General features: G+C 43.2%; 1 protein-coding gene across 2 annotated transcripts in view; it reads right to left on the bottom strand.

The window, feature by feature from the left end:
• Positions 1 to 23,417, bottom strand: part of exoc6b (exocyst complex component 6B) — a 127,798-nt gene that overhangs the window by 15,598 nt on the left and 88,783 nt on the right. For both annotated transcript variants that reach the window (XM_085263567.1, XM_085263568.1), the window contains one exon: positions 22,088 to 22,161. In XM_085263567.1, the coding sequence (XP_085119693.1) occupies positions 22,088 to 22,161 (74 nt within the window). The remainder of the gene's footprint in view (positions 1 to 22,087; positions 22,162 to 23,417) is intronic.

Genomic DNA, 23,417 nt, shown 5'->3' with positions numbered 1-23,417 from the left:
ATTCATCTTTACACGGGAGAGGAAAATGAATAAAAATGCACCATATTGGATAATAAGTAACGCTTTCTAACTTTTCATCCCTTGCTCTTTAAGCTCCAGTGCTCTTACTCCCTCTCCCTGTACACTCGTCTCACAGCTCTATTAGCTCTCTGTGCCCCTCAAAATTTGACAGGCGAGAGGTCAAAGGTTGCTAAAAGCAGGGAAAGTGCACCAGGCTTTTATCAAGAAAAGCAGCCCTTTTGGCACCGTCCATCTCCACAATCCAAATCTACCGCCTTCATCCGTCGTGCGTCAGTCACCCAATGTGAGATCACTCTTGTCTTTATTCCCAGTGAAGTGCTGTTAAAAGCAAGAGCGGCACTGTTGAGATCCCTGTTACAGGAATAAAGTGGAATTAGCATCCAGGCTGCATGTACAGTGCTGGGAAAAAGTATTTATTCTCTTCCAGATTTCATATCTCTTTGCATATTTGTCACACGTGTTTCAGATCAAACACATTTTAATAATCTACAAAGATAACCCAAGTAAATACAAGATGCAGTTTTTAAATGATGTTTACATTTATAAAGGAGAAATAGTTATCCAAACCTACTTGCTCTCTAAACCGAATGACTGGTTGTGCCACCCTTGGCAGCAAGAACAGCAATCAAGCATTTGTGATAATTGTTTTTTCCTTCGACTCATCACCGTGAGGAATTTTGGTCCACTCTTCATTCAATTCAGAGACATTGGAGGGTTTTTGAGCATGACTGTGATGTCAAACTTTAGTCTTGGACTAGGCCTCTCCTTCATTTGAATTGTTTGAGCCTTTCAGAGGTGGACTTGCTGGTGTGTTCCTCCTGCATAACCCAAGGTTAAACTATTAGTTTGTGTCTTTGAGCTTCAGGACAAAAACGAATAGTTGAACCTTTTTCTTGAGGATTTTCTGGTGCAGAGCAGAATTCATGGTTTTCTCAAATACAGCACGTCATCCTGATTCAACAAAGCAGCCCCAGACCATCACAGTACCACCACCATGTTTGACTGTTGGTATGATGTTCAATCTGTGAAATGCTGCATTGGTTTTACATTAGAATTAAACTAGATTAGACTCAAATTTTCCAACAACTTGTCCACAGAATATTTGTCCAAAATTCTTTTGGATCATCAAGACGTTTTCTGGCAAATGTGAGAGGACCTGTGTTCTTTTTAAATAGCAGAGGTTTTCTCCCACGGACGCCATTTCTGCCCAGACTCTTTCTTATTGTTGAATTGTGAACGCTGACCTTATTTTGGTAGGTCAGTCACTTCTGCTCCACGTTTTCTCCATTTGTGGATAATTTCTCTCACTGTGGTTCATTGGAGGCCCAAAGCCTTAAAAATGGCTTTTGGTTTTTCTAGGTCATAGCATGATGTGTTGCGATCTTTTAGCGTGCTTCACTTTATCAGACAGGCTCTACTTAAGTAATTTCTTGATTCAACAGTTCGGGCAATAAGTAGGCCTGAGTGTGGCTAGTGAAATTAAACTAAGCTTCCCAAAACAATTTGATTATTAACAAACCAATTACGTTTTCACAGCACTATATAATCTCTCTCTCTTTTCTGCTTGTGGGAGAAAGTGAAAGATTTTTGTTATCTAACATTTTACTTTCAGCAGATTAAAAGGTCAAAGGTTAGCAAAGCAGAGAAAATGCTTCAAATTGTTCCAAGGCTAAATCGTTTCCTTTGACACCTGTCCATCACCAGCTTCATCGCTAAGTCCTCTTTTCACTTAAAAGTTCAAAGGTCACCATCAGCACACAAAGACCACCCCCACACCTGTCAGTTAGGTCTGTGCGTCCGGAGTATGTTTAAGGTCAGACAGAAGAGAAAAAGGAGGCGAGGACATGCTGGCTATTTGAGGCGGAAAATAATGAGGGAGCATCTCGACACCTGCCCGTCACGGTGGTCGTCCTGCCTGAGAAAGCAGTTTTTACCTTCAGCATGAAAAACAACGGCAGCTGTCTGTCATCCTTCAGCTCCTTGCTTTCTTCCTGACACAATCCATATTTTTGGCTTCCACTCTGCACCAGATTTTAGGGTTAAAGGTGAGATGTGGAGCAGAATTTGGAAGCGGTCCCACGGACCCCACAATCCGAGATGGTAGCAATGCACATGATCAGAAACCTTTGGGTTGACTGTTGGTGACGTTTGCACCGATCCTCATGTTCAATCTCTGGTTGTCTCTTGCTTTTGTCACTTAAGAAATACTCCCAAGTTAAGTGCCACTGTGTCTCCCTCTGCACTGCAGATTGTTATTCATGCAGTTATTGTAATCCATCGTTCATTTGTTTAAGCAAACTCACTAGAACGTTTGCAGGTTATTCAGAGCGTCGCTTCGAGGTTACTCTCGTGTCACACTGTTGCTAATTCCACAAGGTCATGTGATCAGGGTCTGCTGGCCGTGCAGCTACGAGGCTGAGAACTAAAGGAAGCAGAGCTTTTGCAGCAGCAGCCTCCAGACTCTTAAACTTTCTTCCTCTTCTAAATACAAACAAGCTCAAACCTCATCTTCTTAAACTTGCTTTTGTGTATTTTTTGTTATAATGATTTTACATTTAGCATTTTTATTATGAAGCACAATTCTTTATTGTGTCACATGTGTGACCTTGCTAAGAGGAGAACAAATTCTTGCTTTTAGTGTTGTATTACTGGAATGTGCTCAAATCGGGAGTGATGTCACTCTCAGCTCCGGCATCCGACTTCCGGATACAAAGCAGCATTACCTGCATTAATAGGCCAGTTGTCCCTTTTAAGGTGAGAGTCATCGACCCCACCCTGTAATACCGTTGTGATGGCTCGTGTGACCCACATGGTGTGAATTGAGGTGTGGGTCATTACTGTGACAGGGGCTCAGCAATCTTTAGACATGAAGAAGCCTCCAGAATGAGAAATTAAATTCATGAACCTGAAAGAAGTCCCAGTCCAGGTGCCTTCGTACAAGTGTTTAACTCTTTACACCATGCACACAACATTTGACGACTTCCCCAGTAACGTTAATGACGTGTTTTGAGACCTCTGTATATATCAATAAAGAGATGGTTTGAAGAGCATTAGAATAGTTTCCAGGTTTTTCCAAGGGTACCTGAATAGGCAGAGACCCCCCCTCACCGTCTAGCACAAACCCATTAATTTTATTCTAGGCCTGAAATATGACAGGAACCACTTCAAGGGTTACTCCTAGTAGGCTGTTAAGGGTTAAAACCTTAAGACAACTCTTAGGCTGTTTTGTGAATGGATGGTTCATTAAATGTGAACATTTTAAAACGTGATTATTTACACTAAAAGAAACATACGTTTAGAGTTGTCATTTGTGCAGTGGGTTTATTAGTTTGGCAGACTTGAAATAAGCCTGCATATGACCCATAGATTGGGAGTCTGGCAGTTCTGCATTACAGCACTAAATGATCACATTTGTGAAGCCAATATGGCTGGAAGCCTTTTTTTTTGTTCTTTTGCTCTAAAGTGAATAATGATCTATCATCAAAAACACATAAAAGGTTTTACATTCAAACCATGTAACAACAAACATACAAATATCCTGCCGTGGTTGGGTTTTTTTAATCTGGAAATAATATACTTTCATTATCATTTCGGAGGAAAAATGCTTCTTCTGATTCGTCAGAGCCCAGGGTGATGTCCTTCATTTGGTTGTTTTGTCTGAAAAACAAAAAAAGCCCCCAGAAGATTTCATTGAAATAATTTGAAACTGACAAAAGCAGCTGTGAGAAGCTGCAGGGAGAAAATCTATTGACGATTTTAGCACCAATGTCCCATGCAGTGTGAGAAAGTCCGCTTAGACACCAGCGTGCTCAATCTTATCTGCCACAGAGTCCCACTGACAATCTGCAGGAAAACCCTTAAGTCAGCTCTTGACTTCTGTAAGTAAGAAGTCAAAGGTCATATGCAGAGGTTATACTGACTAGCTACTATCACCTCCACTTTTACTTTTTTAAGTGCCAAACAGAAACTTCTTCCTCTTGGTTTCTTTTTTGTTGTCGTATTCAACCAACATTTGTTTCTAACTTCATGTCAGCATGTGAAAGGCCCTCCATCACTGCTTACACATAACCCCGTACCCTCCAGCTCGAACACTATCGCTCAATCTCGAGCTATGAATGGAATGAAGCACACTTGGATGTTTATCGCTTCGCAACAGGGAACTAATTTCACTTTCTTACTGCAGGGCCAGGAGTTAAATTAAAACCAAAAGCTTGTATCTTTGTACATCTGCCTGCTGCTTCGTTTCCACAGCCGCAGCACGCTGCTGCCAGTGACCACAACGCAGCACAACCTCCGCTGTGATACTGCTTCGCTGTGCGCACTGCACTTCATTTATCCACTGCAGGTCGACTGCTCGCCATGTGCACGAAGCAAAGTGCAGATAAAATCCTGATACGTTATCGCTCCCTGAGGGAAGCTATCTTATGCTTCCTCCACACGCACACAGAGACGCCAGAAGTGTGCAAGAGAAGCTTGCTCAAAAGCACTTTAATCATGCTAGATGTATGCCATACAGGAGAATTTGAATCTGACTGATATTCAGATAGAATATGGTTTAAATTTGCTCAGTGACCCATTCCTGGCTCTTGCCAGTAAATGAATAATAAACAGAAGCCGCAGCAAATGGATAAAATTGATTTTCTGACCTGCTTATTTTACAGAAGATTGATGTACACAAGTATATTTTTATCAGCCTGCTCATGTTAGCACACTTACAACACTCATATAAGTAAATGAATGCTTGGACTGGAAGCAGTCGATGACGACGAATATCAATCCATGAATTTTCCACTTTTCGGACACTAACCAAACTAGCAGCCAAGTGAGAAGCTGCAAGTGGGTTACTATTGGTAACCAGGGTTCTTACAGCTGGAGGCAAAATTAGATTTTTAAGATCTTCTTTTTTCATGTCACTCTGAATGAAATTTAACATCAACTGCACAATAATCAAAATTGAAGGGGAAAAAAACCGTCAGTGATTAGGGATTTGGATGCTAACTGCTTGGTTTCGTGGTTTGGTCGAGGCCCCGGATAAACATTAACAGAAAGGAATTGTTGTTAACATCAACAACAAGTTGATTTGCAATGTTATGGGCTAATCTGCACTCCCTGATGTAGATCATATCATCCGAAATGCATGCAAATCAGGCTGGGTTCAGTGTCTAAAACTAATCACCGATTGTTGTTGTTTTAAACACTGACATAGAAACGGGTCACAAAGCACGATTGGTGCCTACGGTGAAAGGCAGTAAGCCTGTTCCCTTTATTGGAAAGAAATCTCTACAGTTACCTGTCATTTCATGCTGTTTGATGAACAAACATGGATATTTTCTTGAATTAATGAAATTCAACGGGAAAATCTTTATATCAACATTGGAAGGTGCAGGATGTGGGGCACCTTGAGGAAAACTTACTTCTTCACATACTACTCCCTGATACTGGTTTTAGTTGGGTGGAACGGCCCTAATCTACATTTTCCCATTTCGTCACTAGGAAGGCAGAAAGGAAACAGTGCATTGGCTCAGGGGATCCCAGTTGCAAAACATAATGAGTGTTGATGGTTCAGCAAACCTGCTTGGTGATATTAATGCCAGGGGCTTTTGGGTAAACTATTTAAATTACTTTGAATGTCTCAGAATTTCTCAAGCCTTAAAAAAGCCTTTGTTTTTTAGGTTAATGAATTCAATGTTTAGGTTTTTCTTTTTTAAGGAGACACAAAAATTATTTTTACAATAATAAAAAAAATAAAAGAAACCACATGAATGATGCAACTGCTGTATTTGTGTCACAGAGTCACAAGTACTGGGAAAAATGTGACCAGAATTAAATGGTTTTAATTCACCATTAAACACGCTGTTTGTTCAGACAGCCGTTTCTTTTAGACCAGTTTCAGTAATGTTTTATATCCTTATACTCACTACAAAGACAAACACAGCAGTGGGTCATTTCCGGATATGATTTTGGCTCCTAAACATACTCTGATCTGTTGAGGATGACTGTGAAATGCAGTTTTTTGTTTCCTGGTCATGCTACAAGCTGCTTTTTTACTGCACAAGCCTTTACCAGTGACGAGAATCCTCTGAATGGACTCACTGTGCTTCCACTGCAGGGATAAAGGTCTGCTCAGGGGGATGGTACTTTCTGAAAGTTCAGAAGCATTAAACTCTGGGTGTGTGGCTTGCAATCGAGAACATTTCTTAGTGCTTGCAGCATTTCAGCCACTCACTGAATCATTTCCGTCATTAGCTGGTAAAAATAATGTTTACTTTAAGGTATATTACACAAATTGTTAACGTAAACAACCTTCTAGAATCATTATTGGGTCAGTGAGCCAGCAGGCTGGAGAAGGAGGGCGAGCAGGAGTGGTGGGGTGAGGTAAGGAATGAATGAACAAGAGGGATCTACGTTAGAGGAAACGAGGAATGGATGCATTGGGGGAAGCTTGGGGTTCAGTATCTTGCCCGAAGATACCACAAGAAATCACCAAGATTCAGATTGGTAGACAAACTGCTCTACTTAGTATTAGGCTGATGGTCTTTGTTCTTGGGAGTAAAAGCAAAACCATGGCTGTGGAAAGCCAGCTACTGTTTAAAAAGAAAAACAAACAAAAAAACCTTTCATGCGCAGACAGAAAAGCCAGTCAGTAAAGGGTTGCAGTTCAGACATGTCCTGATGTAATTTCAGACCAATGAACAGAAAACTACTGCAAAAGCACACAAAACACAGAAGAAGCTGAATAAAATGCAACAGAAGTGACAGAAATCGAGACAAGCAAAGGATTGCACCGAGACACTGATTATCCCCATGTTGATATTGTTCCTGCATCATCATCATGTTGGTCCAGGATCAACAACAACTGTCCAATCATAGTGTTGTGATGTCAGAGTTTCAATGTGGAGGAAAAAGAAAAGACATAAAAACTCTTCTGTAACAAATGGCAAGCATTTGAAGTGTTTATTAAAACCCTTGGCAGGCCCTGGGACCATTTTTGTACAATATACCTATATACAATATAATAACTATATTATCAATTTGTGTTTGCTGTTAGCCAAAATTGGGCTACTCACAGTTGTTTCCTAGTGGCAATTTTTAAAAGCATTAGCCAAGTTCTTGGATGCTAACTGAATGCTCAGACAGCTTGGTCATTTTCAATGCTGATCCTGGACCAGCATTATTAAGATGATGTAGGAAGGACACCAATATGGGGATATCATCGTGCCTGAGACATACTTGAAAGAAGTGTGATAATTCAAGCTAACGTGTGTTCTCTGATGTTCATAAATGTTTGCTATTAGTTGTTTGCCCGAGCTGTCCCATCGCGTTATTGTCTCCCCTAAGTCACTTCTGTTGTGTTTTATGAGCTTTTTATGTTTTTTTGAATGTGCTTTTGGTGTTTGACCTACTTCCCTTTTGTTTTACTCAACTTGTGTTGCCTTTTGTGTGCTTTTGCAACTAATAAATTACACTTCTGAACTTGAAGTGCGTTTGACCTCCTCGGGCCACCAAAATGGGCAGGAGAAAGCAGAACTTCTGGAGGAAACCCACTGAAGCACAAGAAGAAGATGTCATGCATCTTCCTGCTTCCTGTAAGGCGACAGTGCTGCAGAGCTTTCTCAAGTTCAACAACACAATATAGCAAGAGGAATGGGAACACGTCTGCCAAATGAATTATGCTTCTGAACTCTGAGCTACCCTAAAAGAACGAGCTTTTCAGGATCCGTCCCCTCCTTCCTCTCATCTTTCATCTTGTCCTTGTCCCCACCTTTTCTCTCACCTATTCATCCTCCCTTGTTCTTCGTCAGGAGTGTTAGAGAAGTTGTGTGACCTGCTTTAAAAAAAAGTGAGAGGACTCGAATGGAATGACTGCTGGAGAAAAGGAAAAAAAAAAGAAACAAAAATGAGAAAAGAGTGCTGGTGGTTCAACCAGGGGTCTGCGCTGTCAATTAGACACTGCACAGACGGAGAGAGGGCGAGCGAGAGACATACATGGACAGAGACGAAGTGGGGAGAGAGAGCCAGAGAGAGAGAATGAGAGGAGGTAAACGAGAGGGACGAGAGAAAACTCAAAAAGAATGATTGGGGGAATATTACAGGACTGGTGGAGCAAGGGAAAGGAGGGAGAGCAGGAGGTCAGGCGGAGGGTAACTAGATGTTACGGAGGAGGAAGAACGAGTGAGTGAGAAACAGGGAGACGATAAACAAGTGCAGGCTGAAGTCAAGAGGGGCCTGCTGGGAGCTGCTCTGTGCGCTGATAAAGCAAATAAAGACAGAATACTCCAAAACAAACAGGCTAGAAAAACAGCAGCTTTTAGCTGCACTCTGAGCTCAGTTTAGATTCAGGCACTTTTTCAAAAAGGTCGATTCAAACTCAGCCACTTTCTTAAAATCAATTTGGGTCCACACACTTATTTTTAGAGGTTAATCCTGGGTCAGGAGTTCATGTGAGGTTTGTCCATTTATTAGACTTTGATAGAGTCTTGATACAACGCTGCACTGCAATTCCTTCACATTTTTCTATGCAGACCGAGTCCCTTTAAATGAATTTAATAACAAATTTTTACCATAGCTGCTCCAAAAGACAGCATGCATTTACCTGAGGGGAACTCTGTGTTGTAGCCTGACTAAAACACAGGCCCTTAACAGAAGATGGTCCTGGTCTGGTTAAAAGAAAACTTCAGAGAGATTTGCCTATGACAAGAATGTGATCTGCCCTCAATCTGGCCCAAAGACCAGGTGTATGCTGCAGGTTTGAGCTAAACGTCCTGTGTTAAGGTAAAACCATTGGAGTTCCTAGCATGCTACACGTAGATTTACCTGAAATATTAATCAAATAAATATAAATCAAATCACTCAATCAATCCGGTGTTTTTCACTTTACAAGGTGTAGTATCCAGGATAGTGGAGGGGGATGGTGGCGAGACATAGGAGACATCGTGTGTTTAAATAGTGTGATTTTCAATTATGAAGGTGGAATGCAGGTTGAATAGAGGCTATCTGACCAAATTCTCATAGGCTGCACAATTTCCAGAGTTACTGAACTCCACACGTTAGGTTATGGAATAAGGTTTCAACACTGACATGTAATCCACTGCAGCTCATCTACTCTTCCCTTATTGGTGCTTTAGATGTTGCAAATGTATCAAATAGTACATTTCAGTATTTTTGGTCTGATAATCATCTCACACGATCCATAGCAGCAGCTACACCCAAGCTGGATGTAACACCTCTTCTCTCATAATAAAGGAAGTTTAAGTTCAGGTGAAATTTCCTTTGGGCTGCTGCAGATATAGTGATTTTATGAATGATGAAATGAGATTACAATAAGTCATAAAACATATCTTCAGAGGATCTTAAAGAAAAAACCAAGAGGAGTAACATTTTTGAGAAAGGTTCACTAAATTTAGAAGAGCTCATGAAACCTCTTCATTTTAGTCAATTTACTAGATAGTTCTGTTGTTTTTGCTGTTATTCTTTATATTAGTCTCAACATTTCTTCATGTCCATAAAAGTTTCTTTAACCTGTTTCAGTTAACTTTAAAGCGTCGTCATTAAGGACAAAAGTATCTGGTAACATGGTGTTTTTAGTCTAAAAGTCTAGAAGCAGACAGTGAGGTAGGAAACAAAATGTTAAAAGTATAAAAATAAATAAATATATAAATCTGAGATATTTTAGTCAGCTGGAGCCGCTTCTCCCAAACTGTGAATAAGGAAACCTAAAGGTAAATCCGAAGATGTCCCGACCTCCAAAAAGCCACTGCTGGGTTAAACTGGAACACGTGACAAAGGCTTGCGAGCATGTGCATGCAATTAGTCAAATTTCGCCCCCGGACTAGTCTTCAAAAGATGATTTAACTGCTGTGAAAAATCTAATTTGTAGATCCAGGAAAATGAGACTTCACAGCATCGCTCTGCAGCTCTCCGAACCCTCCCCCCGAACAACAGGAAACAGTTGAAAGGTGAGAGCTGTTGGAGGGTTTTTCGGTTTGACCACAGAATGACCGCAGCCGCACTCTCTCACACACAGGAAGGGGTGTACATGTAGGTCATATCGGAGGAGACTGACGGAGAGGTCGGGACTGATAACGCAGAACAATGACCTGACCGGGTCACAGCGCGGCCACTGTATGTGCATATTAAAAACAAAATATATACAAAAGGCACTTCAGCGTGTGCGCGTCTGCATCTGTGACTGCGTGCGTGAAGCTATTTATCAAAGTCTGAGAGAGCTCATGGTGTGTTTGCGTTCATCAGAGTTTGAGCCACCTTGACTCGCCCCCCCCAATTTCTGACCGCTACTTGACCATTGGTCGGAAGTAGAGAGCCAGCGCTCCCCACCCCGTCCAATCAGGTCAGTGAATAGCCCCTGCTGCCGTGACCACCGCCTGACCTGCTGTCACGCCGATAAAGCTGGCCACAGACAGGACAGGAAGTTGAGACAGGGGCCGAGAAACACACGCTCATACACATACACACACTTAAGTGACCGTTCCCAGATAAATAACAGCTTACACTCGCGTCTGAGCAGCAGCCGCTTTTTGCTGCGTTATCTCGAGTACAACAGGATCGCAGGCTGCGGGGAAGAGCAGAAATGTGTGTGAAGCAAAGAGGCAGGACAGGTGTATGCGGCAGACTTTCAGTGTTTGTGGAAAAGGAGAGAATTGTGTGAGAGACAGATCCATTAGATAAGCGTCTTTTTGGGGGGGGGGGGGGGGGGGGGCTGACGGCAGATTCTCACCCCTCCCTGGCACCACTACTTATCCCGCTGACCTTATATTGCACTTATTGTGAACCGTGTGAATGCGTGCTTCTGTGTCTGAGGCATCAGCCCCCATGATGTCCAGCAATCACGCTTTAAGGCAGAAATTTAGAGAAAGTGGAGGAAGAGCAGAAGCAGATGAGACCATCAGAGACGGAGAGAGTGAGAGGGAAATTACTCCTCACAACCGGTGGATGACCTAAAGGTTTGGCACTAAAGTAGGAAGACTGTAAGCACCAACTCATTTTGCCTTTAACTGCTATCCATATTGCATGCAACATTTTTTTAAATCACTCGAAAGTAGAGCTGCAGTCATATTTTGCATTTTCTCTCTTTTTTTTTTCTTTAGTTGTTTTCATGCCAAAGGTGATTTAATCCCCATAGATTTGAAGGCACTTGCGGCCTTCGGGCTTGGAAACTAGTGAAAATAACTTTGTGTAACTAGAGATCCAGCTTTTACAGAGATCTTCCACCAACCCCCAAAGGTTTTAAGAAAACAAAACAAAAAATTAAGGTTTCAAAAAGGAGTCCAGAACCACAGAATCATGTTTACAGCATTAAAAACCACATAACCTGCTTATCAAGTTAATATTTCCACAACAAAAAGTCAGCAGATTAAGTTTTAACTTCATAAGATCAGTGACACAAAACATGGGCGAAACATAGGACAAGGTTTCCGCAAGAAAACCAGGACGAGCTTGCGTGGTTACACGGCAAGTCTCTCAAGCTGTTGGCCATCATCACGGAGGACTATTTGCTGTGTTTGAGAGTTTTTAGAGGGCTAACAAAAGCAACGTTTCAGAGCATCCCCCCCCCCGTTTCCACACCCAAGTTTGCACGCATGGATGTCCACTACCAGCAAATGTGTTGCTGCATTTTGTGCAAACTGCTCGCATCCCTGTTTTTGTTTGTGTGTCGGCCTCTGCACGCTCGTTCTTCCAAAAGATCGGCAGGCGAGCATTTAGATGTCCGTCTGCTGCTCATCCTCTCTTCGGCCCCTTTCTTCTCCGCTCATCCCGCTCTTTCACCCCTCTCCACTCCTCTATTCATCCCCCCTTCTGTGACCGGTCAAACGGATGAAGAGAAGTGTCAGCCTCCCGATGAGAGAGAGAGAGGGAGCGAGGTAGAGAGACAGGGGGAGAGACCAGTGGAGAGAGAGACCACCCTGTCCGTCCGTTCGACTCGCCGTATCACTTTCACCTGACTGCACTCTTTCACTTGCAATCCCTCGCTTTTTTGCTCCATTCCATCAACTTTTTTTTTCCTTCACACATTCATGTCTCGTTTTGTCACTCGGTGAGTTCAGAATCGGGCCAGAATGCTTTCTCTCTTTTCCACTTCCATCTCCTCCCGTCATCTTCCTTTGGACTCATTCATCTCCTCCTCATCGAGTCTTGCGCATCAACTTTCCCCCTCATTTCCGCCTTTCTGTTAAGATTTTTGTACTTTCGCCATCTCTGCCTTTTCTCCCACCACCCCTTACATTCATCTTCCTTACGTGCTCGTCCTCTCCTCTTTCCCCATCCGTCTGAGTCTGGTGAGGAGTTGAAAGGTCAGAGGTGAACCTGTTGCATGTGCGGTCATTGCTGCTCAACCCTAACACACACACACACACACACACACACACACACACACACACACACACGTGTGCACGGTTCACCCTGGTCTTGTCAGCAGTCCCTTTCCTGACTCTGACCTGTCTCTCACACACACACACACACACACACACACACACACACACACTCCTAAAAACACACACACACACACACACACACACACACACACACACGCCCATGTTGCAGCTGTCCCAGCGTGACCACAGTTCTTAGGAATGTGATGGTAGCAGATTTTTCTGTCTCCTTCCACTCCTCTGACCTCGTCTATCTCTTCCTGTCCTCATCCTCACCTCTGTCCTACCCTTCTCTTAATCCTTCACTTTCTCTTTACCTTTTGCCTCACGTCGCCCTCCCCGGCATCTTTCTCTTGTGTGAAAACATCGCAAAGAGTGAAGAGAGGTCACCAAATAAGCAAGCCTCAGCATACGACCTGGTAAAACGTTGCAATAAACGGGTAAACGGGGTCAACAGCTCAAACGGAGTTTGAGGTAGGAAAGCGTTGTGTTCATATGGAGTCTTGCTTTTCAGTTTCCAGCCAATGAAGGTTGTCAAAGCAGTAAGCACAAACATTAAAAAGCAAATGGGAACAAAACGGCAGAACATAAAGCAGCTTCAGGGATGTCTAGTTCCCGTGCACTAGTAGGTCTTTCTTTCCTTTCTACGGTTTCTGTTTACATTAAATTTACAGCATATAAAATTAACATTTCATATATGATATGTTAAATCTTGTTCCTGACTAAACTAAGTCTTTTTAGTTTCATTCATTATTTTTGTATTTATTTTGTTCTGAATTTGAGTTTCAGTAAGTTTTTATGATTTAAAACTGTCTTTAATTTCTTATCATCAGGATTATTATTGTGATCAACAATATTTTTGCTCTTTATTGCTGTCATTAATTACAATCATCCTTATAACCATTATATCATCATCATCATTATCATCATCAGCAGCAGCATCAGGATGAAACAGTGGTCAAAAATTTCCAGAATTACAATCACCAATATTATTATTAGTGGTAGTTGTTTTAGGATTATAAGCACATTTTAACATTACAGAACTATTACAAACAAACAACACCTGGGTTCAAAGTTCAAAGTGACATGAAACAAAAATATTTAATAAAAGATTTCAGCGTGTCCTGCTTTTCTTGTTGCATCTGCAGCTCCTGTCCTGTTGTTGCTTTGCTAAAAATAACATTTAGAAAATAAAACTGAAAAAAAAACAAAACAATTTATTTCAGTTAAATTGTGTTTTTCCTAAATATAAAACTGAACTAAAACTAAGAAAGAAAAAAGAAGACTCATCTACCCACCCATCCATCTATCTATATATCCACCTTCATTACTATATCTATCAGCCTACCTACCAACTCACCTACTCAGCGCATAACAATGTAAGAAAACCCCTGCTTTTGCTCTTTCTACCTTACTTGCTCTACCTCAGAACATTTACTTAACCCTCCCTATTTCACCAACATCATGCGCTCCTTTCCTTCTCTCTCATTCTTCCCCATATGGGTGTAGTTTTCAGGTCAACTTGGCTAAAGACAGACTGTGGATCAAACTTCGAGAAATAAATCACACTGACATATTACAGGCTTAGCAGTAGCTAAAATGAAAATTCATTTATCCCCGTCTCGAGGACTGAAGTAAAAACTTTGCCAAAACTAAGGAGAAACCTGATATGATCAACACAAAGTTTCGGGTTAACGATGTGAGCATAAACAAAGTTACTAAGACAATATGGTTGTGAGGGATTATTTCCTGCAGGAGCGTATCACGTTTGAAAGGAAGCGGGGAGCGTTAAGTAGCATGTGCACTCCAGTGGGGAACAGTGAGTCGACAAACAAACTGTGGTGGAATCAAGTGAAGGCTTCCTGCCGTGTTGATGGACGACCTTGTTCTGTACAAGTTGTTTTTCTTACTGATACAACAGGCCTGAATGAGAGCCAAGAGCTTTTCTCCGAGGAAGAAACAAACCCTCGTTTTTTGAAACGTCGTGAAATTTAATCCACTACGTGAGGTTATCGTCATGTAGTCGTCCCATGAATAAAAGCTTAATCAGGGTTATTTTGCAAGTCTCCAACTTCTGATCTGGGATAAACAGCGTATGCATTTATAACGTGAGTCAAGCCAGGCTTGGTTTAGTTATCTGTTTTTAAAAGAAACAAAAACTTAGTTTAGCAAAGTTTTTGCTTAATTTAAAGTTAAAGCGCACATTTAAAGGAAAGGATGCTTTGTTTTTCTTCAATGTGACGTTATTAGACACTTCAAATCCAAACTTTGAAAAAAAGATGGGTAAAAGAAAACAAGACAGAGGAAAGCAAAACCCAAAAAGTAAGATGAATACAAACAGCTTCATGTATCCGAGATATGAGGTCATGAGGTAAAGCTGCAGCATTAACGTCATTTGCAGTTTGTGTTTTTTTTGGAAATGAAAGTCTCTGAGGACTTTCACAGTTAATTGGCCTACACAGTTAATTTCATACTGTTATCATTCGCTATCATCTTTAATGGCTTTAACCTTCAGGAAAGAAACTTAATGACAGCAGAAATTACAAGGACTGCCCCAGGGGTATGAGGTGACAGAGTTCCTAAAACTGTTAAGACGATCAAAATAGCAAGTTCAGAAAAATAATAGAACTTCTGATACATTCAGCTTGTGTTTTCCATATCTTCGTTTCTTTCCATCGCTCCTTCCCTTTTTCCAAACTTCTCTCCCGTCTCCCTCCCACTGCTCTGTCAGTCTGGGTTAGGAGGAGGTGAGATGGAGGTTTCCTCTCCCACTGGGCCTCATTGCCTCCCTTAGCTTGTGTACTGCCTCCACATACACACACAGAGGGGGAGAATCTGCTATCCTGTCACTGGATAATCGCTACTGGCCACGCCAGTCAATCTACGCACACACAAAGTTGGGATAAGGGGAGCAGTCGTCATGCTGTGACATGTTGCTTTTGGAGAGTGAGGGGGGAAGCCTCGTGAGGTAATGCTCGGGATGGACGCGAGCGTCAGACACAGGGCAGACGGCACTGAAAGTCTGCACGACTGTGTGTGTGCTTAGAAAGGGAACTGGGTGATATGTTGACCGCTGAAATACAGCACGTGAAGTGGTGAATTGGCGGACGGAGAGACGGAATAATTTAAGGAAGACGGTGACAAGTACAACGGAAAGAACTACAAGTTGGGGTAGGAGTGAGAAGGACAGCGACAGGGAATGAAGTTAAAGGGAATGAAAAGGTGCCAGTAAGTGAAGCACAGAGCAGAAACAAAGAACATCGAAGTGAGAATTCAAATTTTTAGTTAGTAGTTTTAGTTAGTCGTCTCCTGTGTTGTGTGATTAATGTCTGCTTTTTCTTATTTTGCCCCAGCTGTTTTCTCCGGATTACTCTCCAGTTTGTTTAAAAACCTTAGTTTGCCCTAATGCTGCACATTTTGCTGTTTTCACCAAATAAAAATTTGCTGTTGTTTATTCACTCTAACATCCGAGTCTGTATTTTGGGTTTGCATTCCACTTACATGTGGAAATATAATGTTGAATGTTGGACTCTCATATGAAACATGACCATTGGACCTCTAAACTGGAGAAACCAAGCAGCAGAACATGAACTCATCTGCACCTAAAGGTTAAAGGTTACTCGTTCAAGGGTGTCAATGTTCTGGCTCACTGTGAACAACCATCACTGAACAGAGGGGGTGGTACGACACGAACTGTTTGCCACCTACAATCCACTTTGGAGATCCTTTCTCAGGTGCCTTAACCCCCACTCACATTTTGCGTCAGGTGACCTCAATAGGTCGCATAATAAAGTGAGGCAAAGTCAGTTGTTTCACTACGAAACCGCCTTTTTTCGAACCTTGGCTCATGCGATCAGGCACATGATTAATAGCGGGTCAGCTACCTTCTAGGGGACAATCCCCACTAGTGTTTAAATATCTGGGACTCTCCACCTTTTTCTTTTAGAACTAAAGAAGCCTCTCGGTTGAAAAGTCTTCACAGAAGTCCAGTCTCCTTTTCCAAACTCTTAAAAACACATTAACAACGTTTCAAATCTCTGTGAGGCAAAACCTTAATAGGGTCACAATCAGGGAAGACCCACCTCCTTTTAAACGTTTTGGGAGGGGGAGCCAATCAGCAGAAAGCTGACTTAAAAGGAGACAGAGGATGAACTTAAGGCCCAATTATTAAACAAATATGGATGATTTAGAACTGGGAATCATGCAACGCTACATTAGTAGAATCCTAAAATAAAAATATGGAGTTGGTCAACTTTCAACTGCACAGGGCAGTGCAGTTGAAAGTTGCACTGCCCTGTGCCCCCCCCCCATCGGCAGCTGACCTGGGTAAGCAGTTAAAAAAAAAATGGATGGACAGATGGTTTAAAAGGAAAAAAAACAAAAGGGGAAAGAAATGACATTTTATTTTTAAGGAGATGAATGGGTGGAATTTGACTGTCTGTGGTCAACCGAAGGAATGAAACCAATCACACACACACAGACGGGAGAGGGCTGAAGGTGGAAGAATGCATGCCTGGCGTATGAACGAGTGGAGAAGGGGATGAGTGGAACTCCACTGTTGCAAGCGTTTTTTTGGGGGGAAGCCACACCGCAACACAAACACACACCAGAGGGCCAGCCAAAGGTTTGAAGCAACCACAGACTTCTGAATGTTCTAAATATAGGAGGATTGATAGGATCTGTGGAAAAGTACAACCTGGGGATTGAATACACACACCAACACAATCAGCCTCCTACGCTCAACAAATTATTTAGCAATCATAGGGAAGAGGAGAAAGCTGCTGACAACTTAGATAAGCTTGTTGTTACAGTGAATCAGCCTTTTTCTAGACAGCCTTGAGTAGTGTGCCATGAAAATGTGAATTCTGGCTGGTGTGACACTGCCCTTTTTTTCCTTTTCTTTTTTTTTTGGTGATTTTGCAGATAAAAGCATGAACTTGTCTTGTTTGGAGCCTGCAGTGGTTTCACTGTGGGACTCAAAGTTGGCAAATTCTGAATACTAAAAGTGACAGTTTCTTTCTTTGTTTAAGTTAATTTGATGCATAGCTGCTTAAAGAAGGCAATGCACCCAACACAAATCAACCTTATCAACCCAAATCTTTGGGAAAACTCCACCACTGCCTTGTCCCAGGTCCAGGATGAGAGAGTAGGACGGTTGGGCATGGGACCAACAACCGCACTCTATAAACAGCTAACTGCTACAGAAGCATCGATGACAAACTCACAGCGAAGCGCTGGCAGGCAGCAGTGGATGGCCTACGCTCCAGGGGGAGGCTAAGGGCCTAACTAACGTCATTGTGTCCAACTTTGCATGTACACTAGCAGCTGCAGGATCACACAAACATCAGGGTTTTGCCAGAAGCGGGGGGTAGAAATCACCATCTTTGTGGCTGAAATATCAAAGTTTCAAGAGACATCTACAGAGGGCGGATTGTCGATATATTGGGCAAAGGGTGTTGAATATGGAAGAGCCAGGCAAGAGGAAGACCACAGAGAAAATTCATGGATGTAGTGCAGGAAAACATGCAGAGGGTTGGAGTGACCTGGGAGTATAGCAGGGATAGGGAGGGATGGAGTCAGATGACCCGATTTTGTGACCTCTAAAGGGAGCAGCAGGAAGAAGAAGAAGAAAAGGACGAACACACTTACAGGAGCTTTCAGACATATGAAAATGCACAAAAAAGTTTAGGACCTATGTAATCCTTTTCTCAAGCTGTCAAATGGGCAGAGTCTTTGCCAGGTCAATTTTGGAACCCTGGGTCTTATGTTTGAATTTGCACTGTATAAAGAATAGAAAAACTTTACTTTTCTCATGTTTCTCTCTTCATTTTGTCACAATAAAAAAAGGACGTATTTCTGACCAAACACAACTCGAGACCTCCTGCCTTCAGGAATCAGTAAGGATACAGTTTAATTTTGGGGGGTATTGACTGAAATGTGCCTGCAGCACTGACTATTGAAAAATCCCAAATGCTTATTACTGATTTATTTAAAAAAGGGCCAGCTGAAAACACTTGATAGAGCATACAAGATTATTGCTTCCAGCTAAATTTTGACAGTCGACAGCACCTTGACAGGGATCCTCCTTCTTCCTTCTTCTCTGATCGGACAAAAAGTTTATACATGTACGTCTATTATATCTTTACATGGAGACTTGTAAGTCTTTTGTCCCACATGGCCTTTTCCCCCAATCCTCACAGTGGCTATCTGCTCCAAAATGCAGATACTGAGTTAAAAACAGGCTGTACTTTTAAGAAAATGCTTAATGGTGTTAAAAAAACTTTTTTGCAGGTATGACATATGTCTGAGCTGCCCGTATACATCGATTGTACGCGCTCGGTGTGTGTGTGTCCATCCAAGTATCTAAAAGTGCATAAGTGTGTGTGTCCTGGGGGAACTCCTGTCTCAGCCCTGTCCCAGGACCCAGGATCCTTCCAGAACACCGGGACCCGACCACCCAACAAACGGACCCGTCAGCGTGATTTATCGGCCATTCAAAAATCAGGTCACACACACAAACACACACGGACATATTGCACAAAGACCCGCACACACTCACAGAGCGCCAACATACGAAAGTCGACACAGGAAAATGAAAAATCGACCCTCGCACAAACACACAAGAAAAGATGCGCTCGGGCAGATGTGTACGCACCGACGTCACGTATGAAAGCTCGTTCAGAGCTTTGGGGGGGAAAGGAATGCTCTTTCTTTTGATATAAGAAGAATGGTGAGGAAAAACAAAGGAGGAGAGAGATATAAAAGAGCGAAGGAGCTGAATAACGCTAAAAGAGTCGACTGATTCTGATCACTGACAAAGGAGGAGGAGGAGGAGGATGGAGCTGAAGGAAGAGGACGAGGTAGCGGGCAGTGGGAGCAAAATGGGGAAAGAGCGGAGGAGAGAAGAGAGAAGAAGGAGGGGGGTAGCTGAAGTAAACATCAATGCCGGATGAATGCAATTTTTTCTTTTCTCATTCTCCCCATCTTCCCCCCTTCCTTCTCCTCCTCCGAGCGAGAGGACAAGAGGCACTGCATCATCCCGACAGGCGGAGAAAGAGAAGAGAGGGAGAGAGAAAGAGGGATTGTGACGGAGGGATAAAGGGCTATCCGTCTCTGTCTGTCACCTCATTCATCGTCCCCTGCTCCGTCCTGCCGGCCCATCCGTCATCCGCTGTCACACACACACACACACACACACACACACACACACACACACAAAAATACAAACACACACTTTCCACCAACTTTCACACACTCAACAACAACAAACACACATCAAAGGCGAGCACAAACTTTGACTCCCTCTCCGCCCTGTTTCACACATTCACTGGACTGACACACACTTTCACAGCAACTATGACAAACACGCAGCAGCCAGAAAAGCCACACACAAACGTTTTAGTCGGGCTCTCCGCCCCGTTTCACACATTCAGCGATGACACAGACACACAAACGGCGCTTCAGTTTCACACACTCGGCGGCGACTCACGAACGCGCCAGAGCCTCGGAAACGGCGACGGCAAACACAAGTTTGCGTGCTCTCGCGCACGTACGTGGGCGCCGGCTTGCCAAATGCTTTTTTCGCGAAGTTAATATGTGACATCGACACACACACCCACACACACAACTTCGCCTAGCGTCCTGGATTCTCATCGGGGTTGTCCAGTTCTGTCCCCCGCTCTGTTTTTCCCAGGATCCAAAAACAAGACGCCCACAGCACACAATCGGGCCGCTTCCTGTACTCGACTGTTTCTCAGCATCCGGCTCGCGGACCCACTTTATTGCCACAGGGCGCAATATGAAGGCCGCTTCAGCGACGTGTGTTAGAAAGTCAGAAACTGGGCAAAAGAGACAACACGGGACACGTCACTAATGCTAAAACCAGCCCTAAACACTGGCCTTGATCCTGACAGCTTTACTGTGTGTTCCAACTTCTCATATACACAAACTGAGGCTGAAGTTGTGTTTTTTGTGGTGTTTCTGGTGCTTTAGGCCTTTTACCGCCTGTGTCTTACCTGCAACAACTGGTTTTAACTGTTATTTCAGCTGCTGCTCTTTCTGATCATTCATTTGTGGGTTTTCAGCAGGGATCTCTGTGAGGTAAACCCAGTCAAAATGTGGGACACTGTCTATAGATGTGGTCGATATAAATATGTAAAAATGCTGCAGATTCCCAGATGAAGCAGAAACCCGTGTCTGCACCCATTCACTTACACACTGATGGCAGCAGATCACAAGTCAGCACCTCTCAGGGGCAGTTCTGGTTGTGGTGAAGTTGAATGTTTTTGTTGCTTTTGCAGCGTAATCAGAGAAATGTTATATGCAACTTCATGCATCAATCAACTACAACACTCAGGTAAGCAGAATAAAGCTCACTATCTTCTTACACTTGTTGCAATGTTCTTCTGAGAGACTGCTGTGAGAAACCAAATCACTTCCAAACTGTTCAAAAGAACACACGAAAAAGGTGTTGGTGATTTTTTGCACATGTCGAGGAGCGTGTCAGGCTACATTTCACTGTGTGTTATACTTGTATAACTATGCATGTGACAAATAAAGAACCTTGAACCTTGACTAGACATTCATTCAAGTCCACTGATCCCAATCAGAGCCAGTATGGATAGACGCGGATCCACGAAGCTCCCGCCCCACGACACCCAAAGGATGTGTGTGTAAAAGACTTCAGTGGCAAGGACTCCCAGAGGCCCTGAATGCAGGCCCAGACTGAACAATTTAGCAGAACAAAGGCAAACCTACACAATGTTAAACAGGTTATTTCAATTCAATTCAGTTTTATTTATATAGCACCAGATCACAGCAACAGTCACCGCAAGGTGACTTATATTGTATGGTGGAAACTCTTCAGTAATAGAAAGAAAAGCTAATCAATTAGGAGTTGAGCAAGCACTTGGAGACAGTGGGAAGGAAAAACTATTTCCACAGGAAGAAACCTCTGGCAGAACCAGGCTTAGGAAGGCGAAGCCATCCCCCTCGACCAGTTGGAGGTGGATGATTTATGATGTGTCTGATTTAAATCTTTGGTTGCATTCATGAAAATCTGTTAACCTCAGTTTTGTTTTGTTTTTTTGTGTGTGTGTGTGTGTGTGTGTGTGTTGGGGGGGGGGGGGGGGGGGGGCAACGGAAGTTTAATTTTTACACTCTACAAAAGTGAGACGAACTTTTAATGTTTCTCAGATCAGGGTCTTTGCAGATAAGATGCTTGAACCTTTCACCACAGTAAAGCATCAGTTGTTCGTTACAACATTCAGGTTTCCCGTTTTTTCTCTCGAAACATCGTCACTTCCTCGCAATGAATGTGTGAGGAATTTGATGAGAGATAAGGCAGCAGTAGAGATATGTTAGATGTTAGAAACTTCCAGATAAACACAGTAAGTAAACAAAAGGGTGGAGAAAGCAAGGACGACTGGGATGTGGGATAACAAAAAAAAAGAAGAGAAAACGAAGAAGGAATAAAATCAGAAAACCAAATGAAGGGTGAAGATGAGGAGGGTTGAGGGGAGTGTGAGGGAGGATGGGAGAAGGATGAAAAGGACAAGGAAGTGGGGGGGAGGAGGAGGAGGCAGAAAAAAAAGATAGTGGGGTAAATAAAAAAATAAAGAAAAAAACACACAGAAAGAGAAAATGAAGGAGAGAGGACCACGAGGGAGACAAAGACCTACTTGTCTCAAGTCACTGAAGGCCAGAAGCAACGTGTCACCCTGGAAGCCTGCGACCGGGCCGGCTCTGGCAAAACCTGTGGGAAAATACAAGCCCGCCACCCCCAGTCCACCCCCGGAGAGAGGGAAGAGAGGAGGAGGAGGAAAAAAAAATAAGAGGGTGAAAAACAGAATAATAAAAGACCTGGTCGGATTTGCTATGCATCGGGATAGATTGGCAGACAAATGACAGCCTGGGGAGGAGGGGGGAGGAGGGAGGAGAGGAAAGGGGAGGGCAGGGTGTTAGAGTCATGTCGCTAGGTCTTGCTGAAAAAGAGTGTGTGCGTGCCTGTGAAAGTGTGTGTGTTTGGGGTGATGCAGACTTGGTGAAAGTGAAGGAGATAATGTCAGAGTTTTAAGGCTAGCGCGCGCGTGCGTGTGTGTGCGCATTGCTTGTACAGGGCTTAGCTGTTCGATTTTGAACCCAGACGTGAGGCCTGTGTGTGCGCGTCAGGGTCGTACGGAGTGTGAACTAGGGTCTTGGCGTCAGTTGGCTCAGTAAACAAGCCGAAGCGAGGGAACGAGAGGAGAGGAAAGAGGAGCGCCGTGGTGTAGAGAGGGAGCCAGAGCCAGCCTGTAGCTAATCTCTTTTACCTCAGGACACACACAGAAGCACAAGGCCATACACACTACAGCACTGATTACACGCCCGCCGTCTTCACTGACCCCAGAGACACACACACACACGTCCTGCACATAAACTTTGAAGCCATCGCCTAAGCTAACCTTTTAAACGATTCTTCCACCCAAACTCGGTTCAACTTTCTCTTAATTTCTCCCTCTGCCGTCACTTAACAGGCACTGGTCTTGGCAGCAGCAACAGACCTATTACCACTCGCTCCCTTTTGAATATTTCAAATTAGTGACAAATCAAACCTGCTCTCTATCGCTCTTTAAGGGAAACGAAACAGGAAACCCATCACACCGGCTGTTCCTCCAGGCTTAGTGTTAGCAGACAGCAGTGCTTTGGGTACGTGGAGGCGCAGCCACTCGAGCAAAGCTTTCGCAACTTAAAAAGCCGGCCACAGCCCTGTTTCACACCACCTGTTCAACGTTTTCCTGCCCAATGCCGCTACACTTTATACAATCAGAGTAGCACGTTGGCTTGTTTTGTGCATTCAAACTTCCACACATCTTTTAACTTGCAATCATTGCTGTCAACGGACACGGGTAACATCTCTTTCACTACTAGTGATAACTGGCATGCAGTGCCAGTCAGGTCATTTGAACCGCCTCAACGAACCCTTTAGGGCACAGCTGTTGAACTCCAGGCCTCGAGGGCCGGTGTCCTGCA

Source organism: Mchenga conophoros, linkage group LG3 (genome assembly GCF_057382185.1).
Source record: "Mchenga conophoros isolate Kocher_MC1m ecotype Shallow Benthic linkage group LG3, M_conophoros_male_GT1.1, whole genome shotgun sequence".
In the NCBI taxonomy this organism is placed as follows: domain Eukaryota; kingdom Metazoa; phylum Chordata; class Actinopteri; order Cichliformes; family Cichlidae; genus Mchenga; species Mchenga conophoros.
Note: the sequence above shows the minus strand (reverse complement) of the source record. Positions and strands in the feature narration are given on the sequence as shown.